The 20,490-nt window shown below is 44.1% G+C and overlaps 1 protein-coding gene across 1 annotated transcript in view; it reads right to left on the bottom strand.

Annotated features, from left to right (window-relative positions):
- Positions 1 to 5,221: 5,221 nt before the first annotated feature.
- The window catches only part of crim1 (cysteine rich transmembrane BMP regulator 1 (chordin-like)), a 197,711-nt gene continuing 182,442 nt past the window's right edge, over positions 5,222 to 20,490 (bottom strand). Inside the window, exons 16-18 of the mRNA XM_043695492.1 lie at positions 17,805 to 17,986; positions 11,090 to 11,266; positions 5,222 to 10,332 (exon numbers count right to left, since the gene is read on the bottom strand). Of these exons, the coding sequence (XP_043551427.1) occupies positions 10,318 to 10,332; positions 11,090 to 11,266; positions 17,805 to 17,986 (374 nt within the window). The 3' untranslated portion in view covers positions 5,222 to 10,317. The remainder of the gene's footprint in view (positions 10,333 to 11,089; positions 11,267 to 17,804; positions 17,987 to 20,490) is intronic.

Below are 20,490 nucleotides of genomic sequence, written 5' to 3' on the forward strand. Positions count from 1 at the left end.
ACAATATTACAGCTGGAGAAAAAGTGCCAAGGGAGCCACATCAATATTGAATGTAAAATTTGAGAAGTCCATTCAGAAGTCTAATAACAAGGGGGGGGGGGGGGGGGGGGGGGGAAGGAAAGCTGTTCTTGAATCTGTTGGTACATCTAGAAAATGGAACATAGAATAATACAGTGGAGAACAGGTCCTTCGGCCCTCGATGTTGCACCGACCTGTGAATTATTCTCAGCTCGTCCCCCTACACTATCCCCAAATCATTCATGTGCTTATCTAAGGATTGTTTAAATCTCCCTAATGTGGCTGAGTTAACTACATTAGCAGGTAGGGCATTCCACGCCCTTACCACTCTCTGCGTAAAGAACCTGTCTCTGACATCTGTCTTAAATCTATCACCCCTCAATTTGTAGTTATGCCCTCTCGTACAAGCTGACGTCATTGTCCTAGGAAAAAGTCTTTCACTGTCTGCATTATCTAATCCTCTGATCATCTTGTATGTCTCCATCAAATCCCTCCTTTGTCTTCTTCCTTCCAATGAGAACAGACCCAAGTCTCTCAGCCTTTCCTCATAAGACCTTCCCTCCAGACCAGGCGACATCCTGGTAAATCTCCTTTGCAATGCTTCCACATCCTTTCTGTAATGGGATGACCAGAACTGTACACAATATTCCAAGTGTGGCCGCACCAGCGTTTTGTATAGTTGCAGCATGATATTGCGGTTCCAGAACTCAATACCTCTACAAATGAAACCTAACACACCGTATGCCTTCTTAACAGTATTATCCATCTGGGTGGCAACTTTCAGGGATTTATGCACATGGACTCCAAGATCCCTCTGCAAGAATCTTTCCATTGACCCAGTACTCTGCCTTCCTGTTATTCTTCCCAAAGTGCATCACCTCACATTTAGTTCAAGGTTCTGTACCTCTGCTCGATGGAAAAAGTTGGGAGAGAATGTAACTGGATTCTAATGTTGTTTCACAAAATGAGTTTTGAGTTCACTGAAATTGCTGATCCTTCAACTTCAATCTTCCTTATTTCTTCTTTTTCTAATCTTTTTGTTTAAATTTCCATCTTTCCTTTTCCAGAAGCCATGACCCCACTCGGGAAGAACCTTTTTTTAAATTTTGAAAACGCACCATCAAATAAAAAAAAATCAAACGCAGCCCGGGGTGAAGAACCCAGCTCTTTTTTATATTGTCTAGTCAACCTGTTCAGTGATGTTCTTACAAACCTGTGTGGGACGTGAACTTGGGTTGCAGAGCTGCAGAGGCACTACCACCGCAGAAACAAGATCCCTCGAAATCTTCTGTATTTCTATCGTTTTAATCAACTAATTCAGTGATATTATTATACACCTCTGGAGCAGATGGGAGTTGAAGCTGGGGGTCCTGGTCCAGGAGTAGGGATATTACCACAGCCTTTTCTCTATTTCAGCACCATTAATAAACACTTCAGCTATCTTTTTTTTATTGAAAGCCTAGATAATTTAAGTACTGAATCTGAAGGAATGTGGGTTATGATGAGATTTGTGGTGGATTTGGACGAGATATCTGATGCGGTCTATCTTGATGTCTGGAGCATCTTGCTGCATCGTTTGCTGCGTGGTGAAAACGTTTCTCATTCGGCTGCAGTGAGTTGCCAATGAAGGGGGAATTTTTGCTTGTTAAGCACTCTATGAAGGCCAAACCTCACCTTAATAATACTCAGCTCATGTCACCAAACTTTCTGAACGAGCTACATGTTGAGAACTCTCTCAACATGGAAATCAGAGCAGGCACCTGGCAAGTTCAGATCATCACTTGGACACTGGGCACCATCATCTTAAGGTATACTGAATGGATACCAATCACACAAACCCATGTACATGAACACTGGCATCCAACTTGTGCTAGCCTCTAGGAACCCTTATGGCACATCTCTGATCCACCTGAATACTTTTTCTTATACTCCAATGCTGCACCTTGAGTGTAATGCTATAGCAAGGATATTGTGTGATCAGGGACGTGCACCTAACTCAGGGACTTCTTTATCATAGCACTCACTCAGTACCCACTTGGATACTCACAGCATCCCTGCCCTGCCTGATTGCACTCTGTCCCCTCCCCCAGAGATACTAGACTTGTACTACTTCTGTCTCCCTGCTCAGACCAGTTGACATAGTCTAGTGTCATGGTCTCCTCTGCTGGTCCTGAGATGGTGAACGTCCTGTGGCAACAACACCCCATCCAGCAAGTCTTCCAGGTTCCTGCCCTCATAGTGGAACAATTTCCCTGTGTTTGCTCAGTCTGGTGCAAATATCAGAAACTGTGCAGGGCCGCTTTTAAAGATGGCTTTCGCAAAAGTGATATCAGTCTTGCGACGGATATCCAAAAAGTGGCAAGTTCTGGGGACAACTCGTGGTAAGATGGGACAAGAATTGATAGGAGGGACTCCATACGGGTGAGGCAAGCAGTTAATGTGGTGAATTTGGTACCAGGACTCACAGTGAGAATCCTTGCAAAAAAAAGTAACACAATTTGCACTTTGCCAAAAACTGCAAGATTTAGCTTAATGTCTCTAACATTGCAAAATACAAGAAGCAGCGCATTGGAGAAAACGTGCTTATAGGATGTTTCATCCTGTGAAATTGTTTGAAGGTGCTTCACTCTTCATATTCATTCTTTTGTTGAAGTTTACTATTGAATGAGAGGAACAGTCATTTAATAGAGATGAGATTGTTAAATAATCTGGAAACCAATGAGTCGGACAGAATGCCAGGCCACTCAGGTACTACATTACAATTAGGGCTTCATCACCCAGACTTGCAACATTGACCTGTACTGACTGCATGATGGGGCGCAAAACTGTTAACACCTCAAGGCAATTGACATCTGTTAGTTGTGCCCTCTGGCTGTCGACAAAGGAGAGGGGAGCTCAGGAAAACAAGGCTGGAACAATTACAGCAGATTCACGTTGATGGATCGTAAACAGATGGTGGGAGATCCTATTCTTACCAGCAGAAAGAGGATGAAAGGGAGGTTAATGCCAGGAACCACGATCCTAGGGCACGTTTTGTTCTTTGATGGGATGTGTGCATCATTGGCTCGGCCAGCATTTATTGGCAATCCCAAGTTGCCATGGAGAAGGTGGTGGTAAAGTGCTTTCTAGAACTGCTGCACTTCATTTGGTGTAGGTGGACCCACAAAGCCTTTGGGTAGGGAGTTTCTGAACTTTGACCCAGCAACGTTGAAGGAACAGTGATCTATTTCCAATTCAGGATAGTGTGTGGCTTGGAGGGGAACTTGCAGATAGTGGTGTTCCAATGCAGCTGCTGCCCCTGTCCTTCACAATGGGTGATTCATAGTCATAGAGATGTACAGCATGGACACTGACCCTTGGTCCAACTCGTTCCATGCCAACCAGATATCCCAACCCTATCTAGTCCCATCTGCCAGCACCCTCCAGACCCTTCCTATTTATATACACATCCAGATGCCTTTTAAATGTTGCAATTGTACCAGCCTCCATCACTTCCTCTGGCAGCCCATTCCACACACGCACCACCCTCTGCATGAAAAGGTTGCCCCTTAGGTCTCTTTAAAATCTTTCCCCTCTCACCCTAAACCTATGCCCTCTAGTTCTGGAGTCCTCCATCCCTGGGAAAAGACCTTGTCTATTTACCCTATCCATGCCCCTCATGACTTTATAAACGTCTCCCCTCAGCCTCTGACACTCCAGGGAAAACAGCCCCAGCCTTGTCAACCTCTCCCTATAGCTCAAATCCTCCAACCCTGACATCCTTGTAAATATTTTCTGAACCCTTTCAAGTTTCACAACATCCTTCTGATAGGAAGACCAGAATCACACGCAATATTCCAACAGTGGCCTAACCAATGTCCTGTATAGCCACAACATGACCTCCCAACTCCTGTACTCAATATTCTGACCAATAAAGGAAAGCATAACAAACACCTTCTTCACTATGCTATCTACCTGCTACTCCACTTTCAAGGAGCTACGAACATGCACTCCAAGGTCTCTTTGTTCAGCAACACTCCCTAGAACCTAACCATTAAATGTTTAAGTCCTGCTAAGATTTGCTTTCCCAAAATACAGCACCTTAATTTAAACTCCATCTGCTACTCCTGTGGGTTTTGAAGGTGTTGGTGGGTTGCTGCTGGAAGTGACACTCTCTTCTGTTCTGCCCATAGCTTCAGCCAAACTCCATGTCACTTGCCTACACTCAATGTACACTTTATTTCCTTCCCCTCCAAATTCACACACCTTTGAATTTCTGGGCCACTAATGTATTTCTGGTTGAGGTGGGATTGTTGGGCAAGCAATCTTGCTAGGTCTTCACTGCCTATTTCAACAGGCAGACAAGAGAAAGCAACATACTGCGGATGGATATCTGGAAGAAAAATTGAAAATCATGGAAATGTTCAGCAGATCTGCCAGCATCTGCAGGAAGAGAAACAGAGTTAGGAGATAGTGAGGACTGCAGATGCTAGAGAGTCAGAATTGATAAAGTGTGGTGCTGGAAAAAGCACAGCAGGTCAGGCAGCATCTGAGGAGCAGGAGAGTTAAGGGTCCTACCTGTAACGTCGACTCTCCTGCTCCTCGAATGCTGCCTGACCTGCTGTGCATTTTCCAGCACCACACTTTATCGAGAGAAACAGAGTTAATATTTTCGGTCTGCGACATTAACTGTTTGCTGTGTTTCTTGTAGGAATGTCTACCTTGAAGGGTTTGCCCTTCTTTTCTCTGATGGGATTTCAATTGGTCTTTTCCACATTGCTCCCTCTCTCTTGTGTCTGATCAGATTTCCACCAAAAACTCTCTCCCTGCCACGTTAGCAACTACCTCCAGCTCCAACATATTCTGTGTGCATTCTGACTGAGATTAGAAGCCTCATGTCTTGGATCCACCCAACATTACAGAACAGGGTTTTAACTAAAGGTCATGGATCTGACCCATTGACAGTTCCTGTCTCCACAGACGCTTGGTGCTTCCAGTAATTTTAATTCAGGCAGAACAGATGTCCAGTAATGAAGGAAAAAAGTAAAAGATATTTTGCTCAGCTCCACAATTCCCTACAGTATTATTGTCTGTCTGCTCCAATGTCAGATGAGCCCAATGCTATTTGATAAGTGCAAGCTTTTGCTCAATGACCTGCATGTGCCTTGGAGGTGGCCACTTTAAATTTAGGCTGGGTCAGGATCACAACTATAAACAGGAGGAGTGGGTTTAACGATGTTTATTGTGCTGTCAAGAGCGAATTTACAAGAAAATGCCTTACATTTAAAAAAAAGTAAACAAGCCAACTGCGGAACTGCAGTGCACTCCAAGTGCCACATACGCATCTATTTGAGAAATATTTTGCATTATCTTACATTAGCACAACAGTAACCAAAGTACAAGAGTGAAATGGATACAGTACGTAGTGGACAGCAATCTTTCTTCCCCTCATTTTTTTTTAAAAAAGCATCTTACCCCATATGTCCTGCATTCTGTTAGTTCTTTTTTATGACACCTCCAAAATTCAACCACAATCACAAAAATAAGAAACAAGTAGTGAAATAATACCTGTTTTAAAAAAAACTCAACATAATTTTTTTGGTTGGGAAAAAAATAAACAATTGGTCTTGATCATACAGGAAGAATTCTATTCCCATATACAAGTGGGGAGAGTTAGGGATGGGATGGCAGGGGAGACTAAGTTGGGGTGGGGTGTAGAGACAGCAAAGAAAACAAGTTTCAAGAGATAACCATCACTGTGTGGGAACAATGAAACAGTCACGTAGACAGGAAAAAATCTCGACCCTTAATTAAACCAGATCACCTTTCTTTTTCCTTCCGTACAAATAGCGCAAAAAAAACTGTACATCTTGCGATGTTCTAACTTTTCATTAATCTTCAGATTAATAAATTAGGTCAAACAATAAATTAGATTTTTTTTCAGCTTCAAGTTCAGCAAGCTCCGACCCCAAGTATCTACAACAATACTTGAGAATTCCACTATGAAACACAAGTACAAATGTTTTCACATTAAAGCAAACTGGGAAATGGTTTTCTCATGAAAGCACTTTATAAAGGTATTACACAAAAAAGGGCTAATTAGTACAAAAAGTGCCAAGACCTGTCTTTTGTTTTTAATACATTTAGTAAGTTATAACCACGAATAGGCATACTACAAAAAAAAAGTCCAGCTTATCAATGCAAACATTCCAGTAGTTCTTTTGTTAGTAACTTTTCAGTACCAGGAACCATGTCAATTATTTTGTCTCTCTCTCCCCCTCAACGTATGTTTGTGATGCCTTTCAATGCCATCTGGAGCTCTTCACAATTACCCATAATACATACTTCAATAGAGGAAATAAATCATGTTCGCCCAAAATGGACAGCCTCCATTTGCATAGCACCTTTAAGTTGGGGGTAAAATGTAAGTACCCCCGTGGTGCCTCATAGGAAAGCAGTGGGACAATAGTTGAAAGGAAGGGATATTGGAATGAGTGACTAAAGGTTTGGCCAAAGAGGTAGGTTTCAAGAAGTGTTTCATGGGGAGAAGAGAGAGGTGGTATGGGTAATGTAGCTGAAGGCTATTCTGGGGACAAAGGATGAGGTGGCCAGAGGATAATGGCCAGAGTTGGAGATGTCCAACTTCTGATGGGACACGTTGAGGTTTGGGCTCCCTGGACCTCGTGTTAATGTTTTCTTTGCACAATGGCCCTTTAATTAGTGTGTGCAGGAAGAGAGGGTGGTCTTCCCACTACCCCCTTCTCCAGGAATGAAGCTCCGCTGCATTGACCAACATCTCTGTCCACTGGCAATGCCAAGCAGGAGTGCTGAGCACTCATGGGTGCTGCAGGAAAGGCAGGAGGTGACAGTCAGCGATGGATCTGAATATTCCAGTGGCTCTGAGATTACTCTTGGGCCAGCAGGCTGACAGATCCCAGCAATGGGTGGCGGGTAGTGTGTCTGACTGGTTAGTGCAGAAGAAGGCGCACTCTGATAGACACAGGGCACCTTGACACAGGCTCCTCAATTCTATCAGCCAGCAGTGTGTGGGGTTTATCTCCCAGTCTCCATGTTGGGTGCAGCTCTCCTGCCACTCATTACATCAAGTGCTGTTGAGGAAGGTAGGGGAGGGGGAGGCCTTTAATGTGGCATTAAACGCCCACTTAAGGCCTTCGATTGGTACAATCATGGGCTACACACTCAATCCCACCTCCATTCCTGCTCTTCCCTGTAATCTTGCTTGGAGCAGGGTTGGATAGACAGACAGCAGGAAAATGCTGGCTCACCTTCTCCTGGCTCCGCCTGTCCTACAATCCCATTGGTGAGTGGCCTGTAGCATTCAGCGCCATGGAACTGGGAGGGGGGTGTGTGGGGATGGGTAGTGGTAGATGGAGGGTGACAACACATTCTGGGACCTCTCAGAGAAAAGGGAAGTTTGAGATGGGGTGACAGCTATTAAGGACAGTAGGGTAGGGAGGGTAGTTCAAGGGTGTTCATGCTTTTCAGGGAAGTGATGTCCGAGGATGAGAGAGGGAACCACTTACAACACATGCTGTTGTGCATGTTAGGTAGAGAAGCTGTTTCACAGGAACTGGATCGACACAGGATGTGTTAGCTCTCAGGGACAAGGTGAGGTCAGATATGGCTGAACAAGAACCAAAGTGAAAGACATGAGTTCAGGACAAGGGCAGTGTGAAGTGAAGGAATAACTATACTTTTATTCTAAGAACAACTCCTGGGCATGTTACACGGTAGCAATCACAAGGTACTGGGAGTTGGGTGTGCAGGGTTCCAGAAGATGGCCTGTCTTACCATCCCTTGTGTATCGAGTTATGTCTAACAGCCTGTTATTGTTCACTCACTCGAGTCAGACTTCATCATCCTTCAGGTGAGAGCGTTGGGGGGGGGGGGAGGCATTCCCTCAGCTTGGTGGACAAGGGAAGGAGGACCACGTAGCAGACACAACTCAACAAAAGAGCTCCACTATACTGACACAGCCCATGAGCTCTTTTGTGTTTGTTAGAGGTGGGTTTGGAGTGGCTTAAGAGGTCAGTGGTTCATGGAGAAAATAATCCAGAGTTCCCTTTGGAGGAAAATATTTTGTTTTCAGTCAATTGTGGAGCTGTGATCAGTTTTGACAAAGAACAGGGTCGATTACACTTTGTGTAGTTCAGTCGGATCCAGTGATTAACAGCTTAAACCGCAATGAGGGGTAAATAGGTAAAAGTCTGTGCCTCTTGAATTTGAGGGAGTGATGATAGACACCATCCCAGGGAGGGAAAAGAGGGAGGATTTTACTCAGAGGGGAGGAGATGATTTAATAATCAGCTGTGAACGGAGGCCCCAAGGCTGAACTGTTGAGGCTGCAGGTTTACCGAGGTGGATGTAAAATGACACAGAGGTAGGAGAGGAATGTGATCGGTGGTGGGGAGCAATAGTAGAGATGACAGGCGGTGTGAGGGGGTGAACATTGAAATCACTGGTGAGAAATCCAATCTCTCTTGTCTAAGGAAGGACTTCTGAACTACATACTGATCAGGCAGTGGCAAGGCCACCCGAGCTTTACCCTACACTCAAGACCCAGGTTTGGAAGGTTTAAGGTGGAAGGATTTGAATATACTACCAGCCTAATTAAATACTATCCCCACCTCTCTCCCAGGTTTGCCAACTACATGGGGAGAAGACTCTGTGTACTAAGCACAGGTTCCCTTGTCTCTAGGAACACATAAAACGACAACAGGAGGATGTGGAATGATGCTGAAAATGTGTTGCTGGAAAAGCACAGCAGGTCAGGCAGCATCCAAGGAACAGGAGAATCGACGTTTCGGGCATAAGCCCTTCTTCAGGAATGGTGCCCTTCATTGGCCACCAACTGCAGCTTGGCTTGGCTTGGCTGTCTGATACCTGTTCCTGCTCGCTGTAACGTGGGAGACAGGTTGGAATGAATGGGCAGGCCAGCTGTCCATTTTACAATCTCCCCTACACATCAGCCCCCTGGGCCCTGCCTTTAAATATGGTAGGGAGGGCTGCGGGAGGGGGCGCGGGGGGAGGAGTACAATTCACCCTTTTGTTTCTCTCCACGAACACCAGCATCATCCTGCAAAGTTTGTCTGGCGTCTTCTGTTCTTAGTTCAGACTTCCAGCAGCATCTGTGGTGTTCTGGTCTCCGATAAGACTGAGCCCAATCCTGTTCTCGCTGGTAGGTGTGCCGTGAGGGAGCAGGGACACTGGCCGAATCATTCCCTCCTGAAGCTGGGAGGCGTGAGGCCATTCACTGGCTCCCTTACCGATGCCCTAGCTGACAGGGGTTGCTTTCAGCATGGCCTGGGAATTGCGACTGGGACCTCCTTGTCCTGTGAGTTAAGCTCTGCACCGGACGTTGAGTTTTATTCACTCTGCCACTGGGGACACTTCTGTTATTGTATTTTACAAATAGAGAGCCTGGTGCATTCAGGGAAGAGAAAAAAAAACTGCCTGTCAAAACTTCTGCAAGAAGGGGGAGAAAAAAGACAAAACAAGTACAAAGCACACTGTTTATAATAGGAACCAAAAAAGAAATGCTGCCCAGTGCATAATATCCTTATGGTTAAATTGCAACAGGAATCAAACAACAGACTAACACAATAAGCTGTACAAGTTAATCAACGACATAGTAGCTGGATAAAAAAAAGACTAACTTTTAAGTGGGGGAGAAAAAATTCAGGATCGGCAAGCATTGGTACTGTATTATGGATAACTGTGAGACCCATTTTGCGATCTTTAAAGCCCTTCAGAGGCTGAAATCAGAAGTAGCAAGAGCAGTGCTGAAGCCGTCAGCAAAAAGGCACAAAATCTTAGGTAAAATGAGATGCTCTTTCCTTTTGGGAGTCCTGTGAGCCATCAAGCACTAAAATGGAATGACTGTTTAGCTAATTTTTTTTTAAACTGGATAAAATCTCTCTAGGATATAAATACATTAAACAGGAAAACATAGAAAATTATATATATGTACAAATACTTTTGTTTTAGCATAATATATATTAACATAAATATTCCTATAATGCTAATGTTTCACAAAGCATAATCTCCTTTTTCTGAGCTTCAAAAAAGGTGCTTGAGTAATATATAATTACGAAGCTTCCTACCACGGAAGCAGTCTCTAGTCTGCATACCAGTAAGTACAAAACCCAGTCTCTTTTTCTCATTCAATATCGAGCAGGAACTTTGTCCAACAAAGTTTCTTCTATTGTCCACCTTCCGAAACTCTTAGGAAGCCACCAGAGAGGCTGGTGGTTTTCAGGGAAAAGCCTGCTGTGGTTGTCCTCATCTCTGGTAGTATCTTTACATGATCCAGTGCTAATATCATACAAAACAAAAAAAAAGGAAGTTTAGGCCGCAGCCTCGCGCTATCCTTGCCAACCAACTGGCCATTAAAAAGCAGCACACATATACTTTAAGATGGCCTCAGTCAACCCACCCTTAACATCTGCCATGCTCTTAAAAACAACAACAGCAACAAAAACCAAAAACAAAAATCCATGTTATCTTTTTGAGTTTCTATGTGTACAGAAAACATTGTCTCTATGGTAGGCCTGGGACCATGCTGACACTCTTATGTAGTTTGTACTTGTGGCACACTCTAGGACGTTCATGCCAAGGGCTCTTTCTCTCTAGTTTTCGGTGGGTTAGGCTTTGTCATTAATGGGTACAGAGAGCGAGAAAACTTAAGGAGTCTACAAACTTGGAAAGTTGCTGTTTGGTAGTCAACCTGAAAGGATTCTTCTTCCACATAATGTCCTTCACCTCTCTACAGCTATATATTACATGCAGATAAACCCATAGTAACTTTAACTTTGGTGCTAAAGTGTTCTAGAAAACACTTGGTCAAATATCACAAGGAAAAGCGGGAATGATTCTTTTTCTCTCTCTGGCACACTGTAGGAGTGAAACGGAGCCCATCCTGATAAAGTCTCAGAGCTGTACATGAATTCACAAACCCAATACAGTCCATTAAGCAAGTGCACAATTGTAGCTGGTTTTTTTTGTGATTTTTTTTTGTTTTTTTTGTAGCGGGTAAAGAAAAAGTCTTTCTGCATAGAGAGGTGTCTCACACCGTTTGATAGAAGCTGTCCACTTGTAAATTGTTTTGCTTTGTGTTTGGCATGCTGTAGAAGCCACTGTGTCTGGAATCTGGGTCTGCCATTCTCAGCATCCTCTGGGAGCTGTCCACCTGAACCATGGTTCCTTTCTTACAGTCCACGTACACCAACTGGTTGTTCAGACACGAGGGCTGTTAGAGGGAGAAACAAGACTTAGTTGGAGTCATTCTCAATTTCTCAAATGTAACACCAGGTGCACCAACTTGTTTATGTGCTGACAATTTTCCATTTCTCTCTGGTTGCTGCTCACAAGCACATTCATCCTGCGACAATTCCTTACCATGATCCTCTCCTCAGAATGCTGGGGAATGGCTCTGCACACACTGAAAAAATATCCACTTACTTCTGTTCCCAAGCAGTGACGGCTGACGCTTGGGGGATAGATTGGGAGTGGTCAAAGTCTTGAAACTCACAATCCTGCCTCTTACCCTGTCCATTCCACCTTTAACCGGGAGCTGGGAACATGGATGAAGAGCCAGCCCATTCTAAGGCAAGGATTAGGATTCTGGGTTGGCTCCTTAAGTATTTAAGTGGTTGTGAGTTTTTTAAATGGTGGAGGGCCAGCTATGTATAGCTGAGGGATTCTAGCTTCATGAGCTAAGGATGCCTGCTTGGATCAGCCCTGCCATTGGACACCCCATACCGACTTCAGACCAGCTGCCCATTGAGGTTCTGCTCCCTATCCTTTCCCAGGGTCAGTGCTCGGCCTTTGGACAGTGGAACCAGTTGGTCCAGTCACACATACCTCGACCTCTGATCCTTTCACACATTACCCACAATGCCTCTCCTCTGAGTCGTCTGATGAGTTTACATTCTGTCCCCATAGTCTATTCTACTGTTGGGGTGCCAGAGCCGGATTTGGCACCTCACACACACACACACACACACACACACACACACACACACACACACACACATCCTGATTGCTGTGTTGCCATCCAGGAATACTGGCACTGCTCCATTTCAGATCCATGATCTGTGCAAAGGCTACACTTGATTCTGGAGTCTCCTTGTGATGTATGTGTCATCGGGGCACTTGGTGCACAGCACGGAGAAGGAAGTGAGCCACATTTCAAATGGGAGGCTCCATCTAAAGAGAAAGAGGTGACACAGCAAAGGAAGTGGATTGCCGTTTCAATGTCACATTCACATTGCCCAATTCTGTGAAAGGAATTATTGGCAACTTTGGAGCTTAGTTTGAGAATGGATCTAAGCTCCCGAGCCAAGAAGCAAAGCTGAAGTAAATCTGGAGGCACAATTTGGTCTGGACTGAAACAGGGTGTTATCAGATTGGCTGCCTGTTACACTCAGTTTCACTGCAGTCAATTACCACAAGCGAGTGACTCATTAAAATGTTACATTTCAGGCTTCAGATTAATGACTTGCAGTGTTTATCTTTTCCTCACAGACCAGTTTGTAGCTGTAACAAACACAACTAATATGACGTTTTGAAATATGATGCCTACATTATGGCATTGATCTCTTACATACATTTTCATAGTTAAAAATCACACAACACCAGGTTATAGTCCAACAGGTTTAATTGGAAGCACACTAGCTTTCGGAGCGACACTCCTTCATCAGGTGATAATGGAGGGTTCAATCCTAACACAGAATTTATAGCAAGAATTTATAGTGTGATGTAACTGAAATTATACATTGAAGAATTGATTGTCTATTAAGCCTTTCATCTGTTAGAATACAGTGATAGTTTCACTTCTTTCATGTGTAAATCACAAAACCTTTTTTTTAAAAAGTTGCATTCTCGGGTTAGCTCTTAACAGTGGTGATAGCTAGACAATACGTTGAAGGTGTTAGCCCCCTGTGTTCTCTGTCTATGCCATGATGATACATTTTCATCACTTTTATTATTCTTTAAGAACCAACTTGGTCATATCAAAACCGGATCTTTCTGTTTCTCACTCTTTTTAATGTATTACCATCTTTTTGATATGTGATCCACGTTTTAGCGCACACTGTAGTGGTTCAGTACCACCTTCTTAAGGCCAGTTAGGGATGGAACAATGAATGCAATTTTCTTTCCACAAAGCATCATCATATGGAATGAATGAGCTCTTTGATGCTGTGGATCTCCTATTTTCTCATTCTTTTCCTCTTGTTGACTCAGATTTCTTTAAGTTGCACAGTTCTGTGCAGGTAAGTATGAAGGAAGGTTTTTGTAGTGTGGCCAATTTAGCAAATGTTGTAATTTAGTTCAATCTCTTTTCGTTTTATTCATTCATGAGACACAGGCATCACTGGCTAGGTCAGCATTTACTGCCCATCCCTAAATGTCCAGAGGGCAGTTAAGGTGGGTGGGTCTGGAGTCACAGTTCGGCCAGGCTGGGTAAGAATGTCAGATTTCCTTCCCTGAAGGCCATTAGTCAACCAGATGGATTTTTATGACAATTGACAGTGGTTACAATGATCATCATTAGACTAGCTTTAAAATTAATCTAAATTTCACCATCTGCCATGGTGGGACATGAATCCATGTCCTCAGAATATTAGCCTGGGTTAGTGGGTAGCAAGTTCGGCAAATTACCACTACACCACCACCTCCCATTGTCTTTTGACAAGGAACCACCTTTTACTATCAACAATGTGCATTTCAACATTGATGCAGTAAAAAGAAAATGATGCTTCACAGGGACAAAAAGGATTCCTATCAGCTGCCGAAGAATTGGGAGGTTTAAAAAGTGAACCCAAGAGTAGGGCAAAGGGGCAGGACCAAAGAATATTGGCGAGAACAGTAAGTCAGAGGACATTGGCTGGGACAGGGCCATTGATGGGCCTAACGGCAAAGATAAAGGAGAAAAAAGAATCCGTCTTCAACTTTGCCTTAAAGTGTGGTGGAAGCAGATTCAATCGTGACTTTCAAGAGGGCTGTGTGGGAGAGTGAATGGGGAGTCAGACCAATTTATGTAACTCTTTCAAAAAGTCATGCAAAGCACAAAGGAGTTGATGATCTCCTGTTCTGGCATTATGATTCTCCAACCGGCAAACAGGAAAGCGCAGAGAGAGATGGGGAGGTGGGATTTCTGTTCCAGTGTACAGGGTGGGGGAATAAAGGGAGGAAACAGGATATTTCCCATATGGGTGGTGTGTCTATCCTCTCCACTCTTCACAGTCCAGGCTCACGGCCAGCTCCTGGAACCTCGACTGGGTCAGGAACAGCTATCTGCTGGCAAGGCAGCTTGTTAACTCAATCTAAGGATTAATTAAAACAGGTGACCTGAAGGTGACTGAGTGTCCTATTGAGCCCCTCAGCTTCAAGAGCATTAACTGGAGGAAAAGTGTCTCCTGAGCCACTCGCTGGCCAGTCCTGGGAAGGTTGCTGCTGAGTGATGTTCCTGATGGTACGGAGTGGAGACTTGTGATTGATCCTGACACTGGGGTCCTGAGCCCAAACAGAAAATGCTGTCCCCAGTGCGAGAAACTTGGCATTCTTGTCAGGTACTCGTCCTGTGGTTGGTGAGGAGAGTGCTGGAGAAGTTGATTCTTGCCTTGTTGGAAGAGTGGATCAGGAGCTCAGCTGTAATGGAAGGTAAGTGCGTAGCAGAGACAGCCACAGCTGTGCTGATGTGAAAAAGCAGTTTTTGTACTGGATATAAGAGGGGGTTGAAGCTCATCCCAGGACTGAATAGGATGCTGGAGTCATGTGCTAACAGACTGAACCTAAATTTATGGGCGGCACGGTGGCACAGTGGTTAGCACTGCTGCCTCACAGCGCCTGAGACCCGGGTTCAATTCCCGCCTCAGGCGACTGACTGTGTGGAGTTTGCACGTTCTCCCCGTGTCTGCGTGGGTTTCCTCCGGGTGCTCCGGTTTCCTCCCACAGTCCAAAGATGTGCAGGTCAGGTAAATTGGCCATGCTAAATTGCCCGTAGTGTTAGGTAAGAGGTAAATGCAGGGGTATGGGTGGGTTGCGCTTCGGCGGGGCGGTGTGGACTTGTGGGGCCGAAGGGCCTGTTTCCACACTGTAAGTAATCTAATCTAATCTAATCTAAATTGGGAACTGGGAGGGAGGATGAATGCCTCAAGTACAGAAGGCTTGGTGGGAAAGGATTTATCTCCTTAATGAGCCTTCTAATTACACAGCAAATTACTTTTACTTTCAGAAATTCTCACAGGTACCATTCACTTTAATTCTTGTTCATTATTAAAGATTAACTATTCCCTCATTAAAGTCTCAGATTCTCTTAGAGTATATTCCAATAAGTCCTAGGCCACAGTGCTAATAAATAGCCAACTTGCAAGAAGCCACATATGGCCTCGCTGCCTGAGAACAGCTGACTCAATCCAGTCCAGGGTCTGAACCTGACAAATTCTTACTGGTAGATTTCAGTGACATGCACTACGCTTACCAATGATAAGGCAGCAATTCAGACCATTCAGAACTGTAAGGATCATCGGGGAGCCTGAGCCTAGGTGTACCCAGGGCTGCTCCTAATGTTTGCAGTAAACCATTGAAAATGTTTCCAGTTTTCCAGCACTCTTCACCACTATCGGACGTCTTGAGGTGCTTTGCAGTCACCTGGGTAGTCCTGAAGTGTAGTCACTATCATAGTTAAATGTGTACTCTGCAAACTCCCACAAACAGCTATCTGGTGATGAGCCAGCAGTCTGTTTTTTGATAAATATTGGCCGGGATTCTGGGCATAACACTTCAAAAAAGAACAATGGGACTGTTGACATCATCCCAACATGGGGCCTTGGTTTAACATTTCATGTCAAAGGCAGCAGCTTCAATAGTGCGATACTCTCTGACCAATGCACTGGAGTGTCAGCTGGGATTTGTTTCTGCTCTAAACTACAATTACCACATCAGGTTTGAGATCCAGCACCCGTCTCCTTTTGTAACCAAGAACTAAGAAGCTGCACACATCCTTCCTCTTCTCCCAGCTACTTATTATGAGCTTTCTTTAAATAGTGAATTGCCAAGTGCATTTGAGTAATTGCCACTGAAAAGCAATGGAGCTGAATTAACAATAGGAAAGATGCAGTAATTAACCTAGAGTAATTCAGCAACCCCTTGAGTTAATTCAGTTCTCTCTCTCAATGCTTGGCTCAATAACACTTCCTAGTCAATTATTCCAAAGTCATCTGTGTGTTCTGTTCGCAGTATAAATATTCCATTAATAAAAAAATTAACAAGTGGGATGTTAAAGGAGAGGGTAATAAATGCAGATCTAACAGATCTTTTCAAATGAATGACCCATTAAATGTTGGGAGCTACACACTAGAACTTGAGGTGGTTCAAAGGGCTTTATTTTGTTTCAAAATCTTGAATGAGTATGTTTATAACAAGTTTACAAATTATTCCACAGTGTATTACTAATTTGGTCCATTTACTAATCTATACTGGAAGAGCTACTTTCTGAATAACCTGCTGACGACTGGCCCAGTTGGCTGAAGACTGAATTTGGAATATACTGTCAGATCAGAGGCACATTTATTGAGATATTTCTCATTTGACAATTAATCCGTACTGGCTTCCTCCTCTTTTGAAAATGCAGTTTCCCCCACTGGGGAAGGATTCCAAGAGCACCAATTAACTTGCAAAAACTTGCCCATTATTCACTGATGAGCTTCCTCTCTGGTCCTGTAAGGGCACTGTAGCTGATCCTGATTCCATGCTTACCTTCTGTGAACACATGCATACAATTCCTTTTTGCTCTTTGGATGTGAACTGCACTGGCAAAGTCATTTATTTTCTATCCTTAATTAAAGTCACAGAGCTGTACAGCATGGAAACAGATCCTTTGGTCCAACTCATCCATTTCAACCAGATATCCTAAATTAATCTAGTCCCATTTACCAGCATTTAGCCCATATCTATTTAAACCCTTCCGATTCATATACCCATCCAGATGCCTTTTAAATGTTGTAATTGTACCAGCCTCCACAACTTCTTCTGGCAGCTCATTCCATACATGCACCATCCTCTACATGAAAACGTTGTCCCTGAGGTTCCTTCCAAATCTTTCCGCTCGCACCTTAACCTTATGTCCTTGAGCTTTGGACTCCCCTATTCTGGGGAAAAGACCTTGACTGTCACCTTATCCATGCCCTTCATGATTTTTTTAAACTTCTGAAAGGTCACCCTCAGCCTCTGACCCTCCAGGAAAATAGCCCTAACCTTTACAGGGCGGCATGGTGGCTCAGTGGTTAGCACTGCTGCCTCACAGCACCAGGGTCCCAGGTTCAATTGCAGCCTGAGGTGACTGTCTGTGTGGAGTTTACACCATTCTCCGGGTGCTCTGGTTTCCTCCCACAGTCCAAAGATGTGCAGGTCAGGTGAATTGGCCATGCTAAATTGCCCATAGTGTTAGGTGTATTGGTCAGAAGGAAATGAGTCTGGGTGGGCTACTCTTCATTGGTGTGGATTGGTTGGGCCAAAGGGCCTGTTTCCACACAGTAGGGAATCAAATCTAATCTAATCAGCTTTGCCTTTGTGTGCAGTAGTTTGATACAACTCAGTGATAGATTATGTGGGTAGTTAAGAATCAACATGTAGGCTGGGCTCACTAAGGTTTTCTGAATGGTAATAGTGAATCCGATGCATTTTTATGACAATGTGGACATTTCATGATTATCAACCTCAAACCTCACACACTTTCCTTAACCAGTTATACAGGAGTATACTCAGAAAGAGGGACAACATACCTTTGTAGGAGCTCTGTAACAGGGCACTGGGATCCACTGCTTCTTCTGGTTGACGAGCAGCAGAGCTATGACTAGGATAAGAGCAATCATGATGGGCAGTGCTACCCAAGCCACTGAGTGTATGGCAGAGTCTTCATTGTACCGAGGATAGTCTCCACCTATTGTGTTTACATGGAGATTCTCTGTTGGAGATGAAGAAAAAAGACAAAGTCTAATGTTAGCAGAGGTGGGGGGGGGGGAGTTACACTGAGGCAATGACCATTCAACGTGGTAGCCTTTTGGGTGGGTGGGGGCACACATTTTCAGTACCACCAAGATATTTATTCTTTTCATGGGAGATAGCATCACTGGCAAAGTCAGTACTCTTTGCCCATCTCCAAGTATCCTTGCTAAGCCATTTAGAAGTCAGACGTTTTGCTGTGTGGGTGTGGAGTCACACACAGATCAGCAGATTTCCTTCCCGTGAGGGCAAAGTGAGCCAGATGGGTTTTAAAACAACAATTAGCAGTGACTATGTGATCGCCATTAGGTTAGCCTTTGAATCCAGACTTTTACTGAATTCAAGTGTCACCGTCTGCCATGGTGGGACTTGAAGCTACAACCCCAGGACATTTGCCTCGGGTTCTGGATTACCGGATCGGTGATGGACCATCACAAACTGGAGACCACAAACCCGCCCACTGCTGCTGAGCTGTTTTGCTGAGATAGAGCATTCAAATTTGTACACAGAAACTGAGATGAGAAGATGCCTGTTCAGTTCCGGTTTCAGTATTGCAAAAAAGCTATAGATGTGGAGTCACTGTGTCGGTTCAGAAAAAGATGTAGAAGGCTGATTCCAGGACAGGAAAAGGTTGTACAGGTGACAGCTCTTTTCTCTAGAAAAGACATGGCTAAGAGTTGACATGTTACAGGTCTTTAAGATGACAAAGGGGTTCCATGGGTTAGATGTGGGGAAACTATTTCCATTTGTGGGGAGACCAGAACTAGGGGTGATAAATACAAGATAATCGCCAATAAATCCAATTGGGAGTTCAGGAGATATTTCTCTATCAACAGACTGTAGGAGGTGTTACCTCACGGAGAAGAAGTAGAAATAAAATTAAGGTAAATTAATATTTTTAAACACTCTTTCCTGGGATGTGGGCTTTACTGACAAAGCCAGCTTTTGCTGTCCAACTCATTGCCCTTGAACTGACTGGATTGCTCGGTCATTTCAGAGGGTCTGGAGTCACATGGGGGCCAGACCAGGTAACAGCTTTCCTTCCCCCACAGGATATGAGTCAACTGGTTTGGGTTTTTACAACAGCTGAAAATGGATAGCTTCATGGTCAGTATTACCAAAACCAGCTTTTATTTTCACATTCTTATTCAACTTAATTTAAACAACAGCAGTTACCACAGTGGGTTTTGACCCAGAGCATAACCCATAGTGAAATAACCACTATACCACATCCTCCCCCGTATGACCAGGAGCAGGAGGTTGACCCCCTATAGCCCACACAATCATTCAAGTTGATTATGTGAGCTGACTTAGCCCCAAATTTACATTCCACATATTTACATACACGAGAAGAAGTGAATAAGATTTGCTGATCGGGTGAATGAGGTAATATGACACACTTGAAAGCAGTGGGAAAGCAGACAGGGTGTATACAATCTGCCGTCACCTTTTACACATTCCAGCCCAAACTGAACAGTCTGGAAGGTGTCAAGGGAACAATAGATTTAATAAATGAATAAATCTTTTATCTGTTGAGCAACAGGAACTAAAAAAGGTGGAGATGCCAGCTATCACAAGAATGCCTGCATTAATCTCAGTAAAGGCTGCTGACTCACGATTTACAAAGTTCATAGCAGTACAATGCTTCGTGTCTTCCGCAGGCCTATCTCCTGGGAACTGCTGACGAACAATCCTTGAATGATAAAGGGCACTGAATGACTAGTTTACTGAGCAGGCCACGATTCTAGGATTCTCTCTGACGCTGGTGAATTTTACAGGCTACCTCACAAGACAAATAAATGCAGCACTGCTTTACAAATAATTACCCACATTAACAATATCTCATCGAGAGCTGAAGCAGATGCTTTCGGATGGAATGATTTTCAAAATCTTTGAGATCACAGCACCTCAATAAACATGTTTCATGCTCAATGATTAACCCTCTCCTGCGACTGATCAGGTGTACCCGAGAACTCTGTGGGAAGCTAGAGAAGTGATTGCTGGGCCTCTTGCTGAGATATTTGTATCATCGATAGTCACAGGTGAGGTGCCGGAAGACTGGAGGTTGGCAAACATGGTGCCACTATTTAAGAAGGGCGGTAAAGATAAGTCAGGGCAAGTTGTTGAAGGGAATCCTGAGGGACAGGATGTACATGTATTTGGAAAGGCAAGGACTGATTCAGGATAGTCAACATGGCTTTGTGCGTGGGAAATCATGTCTCACAAACTTGATAGACTTTTTTTGAAGAAGTAACAAAGAAGATTGATGAGGGCAGAGCAGTAGATGTGATCTACATGGACTTCAGTAAGGCGTTCGACAAGGTTCCCCATGGGAGACTGATTTGCAAGGTTAGATCTCATGGAATACAGGGAGAACTAGCCATTTGGATACAGAACTGGCTCAAAGGTAGAAGACAGAGGGTGGTGGTGGAGGGTTGTTTTTCAGACTGGAGGCCTGTGACCAGT

This window comes from Chiloscyllium plagiosum, chromosome 9, assembly GCF_004010195.1.
Source record: "Chiloscyllium plagiosum isolate BGI_BamShark_2017 chromosome 9, ASM401019v2, whole genome shotgun sequence".
Lineage (NCBI taxonomy): Eukaryota > Metazoa > Chordata > Chondrichthyes > Orectolobiformes > Hemiscylliidae > Chiloscyllium > Chiloscyllium plagiosum.